Source organism: Ctenocephalides felis, unplaced genomic scaffold (genome assembly GCF_003426905.1).
Source record: "Ctenocephalides felis isolate EL2017-DRISC unplaced genomic scaffold, ASM342690v1 CF-g0.4_SCAFFOLD_03572, whole genome shotgun sequence".
Lineage (NCBI taxonomy): Eukaryota > Metazoa > Arthropoda > Insecta > Siphonaptera > Pulicidae > Ctenocephalides > Ctenocephalides felis.
This window is the reverse complement of record NW_020539726.1, coordinates 2,317,560-2,322,634: the sequence shown is the minus strand read 5'-3', so window position 1 is coordinate 2,322,634 and position 5,075 is coordinate 2,317,560. Positions and strand designations below refer to the sequence as shown.

Genomic DNA, 5,075 nt, shown 5'->3' with positions numbered 1-5,075 from the left:
AGTTACCACATATAATGGTAAAAGGTAAAAGGAAGGAATTAATTGAAAGGTAACAAATAAAAGCATTAGACCATTTTTTTTTTATATATCGTTTGCAAATATGAAAAAACATATTTCTTCACCATAAATTACTGTGTAGGTAGGGGGCAGAGCTTTACTACAGGGCGTTTCAATAACGTAGCCCTGGTTCTTACTAAAGCTGTGCGCACCTCTCCGTCTTTTCCAGGAAAAACGTCTTCAATAACCCCCATGGACCATTGAAGAGGAGGCAAATTTTCATTTTTGATTAGAACTAACATACCCTTTTTAGCCGGGAGAGAAGGGGTGTTCTACTTTTGACGTGATTGTAAATCACTTAAATATTCAGAATGCCATCTCTTCCAGTAAGATTGTATTATTTTATCAATTAATTGTTTTCGCGTCGGTAAATCTATTTGCAATATGTTTTTTGATGGAAGGATGTTTAAGGGAGTTAAAGTGAGGAAATGAGCTGGCGTAAGAGGTTGGGGATCACTTGGATCGGAACTCATCCAACATAATGGTCGAGAATTGAGAAGCGCCTCAATTTGGATTAACACGGTATTTAATTCCTCGTAAGTAAGAATTTGTTCACCTATTACTCGATATAAATGCGCTTTTATAGATTTTATGTTGGACTCCCACAAACCCCCGAAGTGGGGTGCGGCTGGCGGATTGAAAGACCAATTGATATTATGCTTGTGAAGTTTGGAGTTTAATGATGCACTAAATGTTTTTGAGTTAATAAGCTGAAATATATCTTTCAGTTCTGATTTGGCACCAACGAAATTTGTTCCGCGATCTGAATACAGACAAGAAACTGGACCTCTTCGTGAAATAAAGCGCTTAAAACAATTTAAAAACGTCGAAGTGGTTAAATCGGAGGCAAGCTCAATATGTATTGCCTTTGTGGAAAAACAAATAAATAAACAAATATATGCTTTTGAACTTTTTACGCCCCTAAATTTTCCCATGGTTACGCGAAAGGGACCAGCATAGTCAGTACCAGTGTGCTGAAAAGGTTTTGCCTCCATAACACGAGGAGAAGGTAAATCAGCCATAATAGGAGTAAAGGATTTAGGATTACTCCTAAAGCACTTATTGCATTTATGAATACGTTGGCGTACAATACTGCGAATGGATAAAATCCAGTATCTTTGACGAAGAATGGAAGTGAGTAAATGTGGACCAGCATGTAAATGTTTCTCATGATAATAATCAATTATTAAATTTATCACGTGATCCTTTTTGGGTAAAAGCAAGGGAAATTTATGATCAAAATCCAGGTTAGCATGTGTTAAACGTCCACCAACTCTTAAGAACCCATTATGTAAAAATAGTCGTAAAGTCCGATACCTTTTAGGAAACTTGTTCATTTTCAAACAATCAATTTCTTCGAAAAAATAGATTTGTTGGATAAGTTTGATTATAGTTAATTCGGCTTTGTTGAAATCTGAAAAATATATTTCACTTCTAGATGAAATAATTTTGCAGAAACGTAAAATAAATACAAATATTCTGCATAGTCTGGCCCATGAAGATATAGTGGAAGTAAATTCGTATAGATCATTTTTACAGGAGTTTGCCACTAAGCAAGATGAAACTTTTTCTTCTGGAACATTTTGCATGGAATCTAACGTAGAACGTATGGGCCAATGACTTCTTTGAGAGTAAAGCCATGAGGGACCTGTGTACCAATTACTATTATTAAGCAATGTATTTGGTAATGAACCACGAGAAACACAATCGGCAATATTTGCCTCGGAAGGAATATGATACCACTTGGCAGAAGGAAGTAAATCATGAACTTTCGTTACTCTATTTGCGACAAAAGTTTTCCATCTATGAGCTGGTCCTGTTAACCAATGAAGCACAATCATCGAGTCCGTAAAACCATATATTTCTTCGATACATAAAGAATGATGATTGGAAGATATGACAAAGGATAATAATTTTGCCAATAAATGCGCCGCACACAACTCTAACCTAGCTAAAGTTTGAACTTTAATTGGAGTAATTTTTGATTTTGAAAGAAGAAGGTAATATTTATTATCATGGCAAGGCTTGATATAAATCACAGCCCCATAAGCCTTTTCTAAACTATCCGCAAAACCGTAAAGAGAACAACGAATATAATTTTTGGTACCTACAAATTGAGGAATGGAAAGATTAATTAATTCTGGAAGTTGATTATAAATACTAAGCCATGTTGCAACTAATGAGGAAGGTAATGGCTCATCCCAATCCAATTTTAATAACCATAGTTCTTTCATGATCATTTTGAATTTGATGGTAATAGGCGTAATAAAACCTAAGGGATCCCAAATACGAGCAATGGTGGATAATATATGACGTTTTGTCCAATTTTGATAGAGAAGGTTGATATTAAATTTAAAACAATCTTGAATTGGATCCCATCTCAATCCCAATACTTTAACGGAAGTATCAAACTCAGAGATTGTTTGTGAAAAATTAATTTGTGTTTTATGGTGTAATTCAAATTGTTTATACATTAGACGATCATTCGAAGCCCACTTCGCTAGTTCAAAACACGCGGATCGGAACAAACTCGACAATTGAACGTAAAGTTGTTTTGCGATTTCGACGGTGTCTGCACTAGTAACCACGTCGTCGATATAAATATCATTTTGAATTGTATCAGTGGCTAAGGGGTAATTTTTGCTCTCATCTTTAGCTAGTTGTTTAATAGTGCGTAACGCATGAAAAGGAGATGACGTAATACCAAACGTGACAGTGTTTAATTCATAAATGCCGAGGGGATCTTCCGGAGAAAATCTCCAAAGTATCCTTTGAAATCGTCTATCTTGATCACGAATTAATATATTTCTGTACATCTGTTTAATATCGGCCGTTAACGCAATTTCGCCAAAACGAAAGTTAAGAAGAATTGTGATAATGTTAGACTGTAGCTTTGGCCCGGAAAATAGGTTGGCATTCAGGAAAGGAAATTCAGCATTCTTTGCTGATGCATCAAATACAATTCGTAACGGTGTGGATGAGCTGTCTTTAATCACGGCAAAATGTGGAATATAATACCCTTCATTGGCTGCGGAATCATTTACATGGCCTAAAAATGACATGTGTTTTTGTTGTAAATAATCTTGAATTACTTCTGAATATTGTTTATGGAATTCAAAAGATTTCTGAAATTTTTGTTCTAAAATACAATAACGCTTATGCGCGAGTTCATATGATTTCTGAAAATTTACATTAACGTTGTCACGAAATGGTAATGCGACCACGTAACGTCCATCGAAATTCCGTACTGTGGTGGACGTATAGAACTGTTCGCAATAATCGTTTTCCGACACAATCATGTCAGGTACATCTTCTAACTCAAAAAATGTTTTCATTTGTTTAGATAAGGAATCATGTTCAATCGTGCATAGATTTGTCGAACTTGAATCAGGCGATGCAACGTTTGGAAGAGATCCCATTATTACATAACCTAATTTTGTATCCAATGCGATAGGTGAATCGACGGTTTTTATGTGATTTGACATAATAATAGCATTAAATACATCACAACCCAAGATTCCATTAACAGTTTGAGGAATGAAAAATTTATTATCCGCCAGTTGTAAAGATAAAAATTTATTAATGGAATCAAATGGAATTTTAATGGTCGGTTGTGGTTTGACAATTTCATATATTACATAGGCACATACAGACATTTGAAAGGAACAATCATTCGACATAATAATAAAATTTGCCATGCCCGTAATTTTTTGCGAAGAGTTACCTATAGAAATGACTTGAGCCTCGATCGGTGTTATCTCTAGTTGAGCGGATTTACAAAATGACTCAGTCACATAGTTGCGATCGCTTGCGGTATCAATAATAACACGTAACGGACTAGTTTTAATACCTGTTGCCAAAACATAAACAGTAGCGGTCGGCATAAGATTTATATGATGTGATAAATCTAATTCATTTACAACGCATAAAGTATTACTTGGATTGGAATCGGAAATTTTTTGCTTCGAATTTTTGGAATCATCAGTTCGCCACGAGCAGCCGACCCAGTCGGATCTAAATACAGATAAAATATCTACCTGCGATTTATACCTGTGCTATTGCAGTATAAACAGTGTTCAGTAGTAATATATAGTACTTAAATTAAATAATTATTGTGATAGTTTTTGTGTTAATAAATAGTGTTTATTAGTGATTAGTGAAATCATTGCTTAACTCATGAGTCTCCCCTCGGGGAACTCAATGAGCACCTCTTTAAACATACCATTATCAGAAGTAAACAATGTCCTAAATGATGATTCACAAACTTGCTCAGATTTTGTTACTGAACAATTGCGTTTAAAATTAATTCAAACCTCTCAAAAAATGTTAAATTCCTCAGCCGCCATGGAAACTGATACTGCGCAAAATAGTTTGACAAATTCTTGGCAAACTGTGACGAGTGCAAAAAGAAGACGGATTAATAGGCCGACTGAAACTATAAAGTTGACTAACAGATTCAATGTTCTTGCCAATAATGAAAAATCAATAATTAATGATCAACCACCGTCATCATCAGCAAATACTGAAGCAATTTCTCAGCCAAAAAAGGAATTACCACCGCCGGTGTACATTCACGGAGTAACAAATTTTCCCGATATGATTAACGTTCTAAAACCGGTTTTGCCCGATAACAGTTACACAACAAAAACCTTGGCTGACAATGTTATCAAATTTAACGTTTCAACAATAGCAGACTATAGAAACTTTGTTAAACTTCTGAAACAACGCAATGTTGCTTATCATACTTATCAGGTAAAAAGTGAAAGAGCGTACAGAGTTGTTCTGAAATATATTCACTCAACCACTAATGTTGAAGAAATAAAGCAAGAGATTGAAAAAAATGGACATAAAGTGCGTAATATAGTTAACGTCATACACTATAGATCAAGAGAACCGCTTAATATGTTTTATGTAGACTTAGAACCAAATAAGAATAACCATGAAATTTTTACAGTGAATAAAATCTTAAATAAAATAGTACACTTTGAACCACCGATACGATCTTCACAAATCATCCA

The 5,075-nt window shown here is 34.8% G+C and overlaps 1 protein-coding gene across 1 annotated transcript; it reads right to left on the bottom strand.

Moving 5' to 3' along the window:
- Positions 1-329: 329 nt before the first annotated feature.
- On the bottom strand, positions 330-3,476 carry LOC113387893. The gene is made up of 3 exons (XM_026625283.1): positions 2,588-3,476; positions 1,595-2,449; positions 330-1,471 (listed from the first exon to the last, which is right to left on the bottom strand). Exons 1-3 carry the CDS (start codon positions 3,474-3,476, stop codon positions 330-332), a joined length of 2,886 nt encoding a protein of 961 aa, XP_026481068.1.
- Between the last annotated feature and the right edge of the window lie 1,599 nt (positions 3,477-5,075).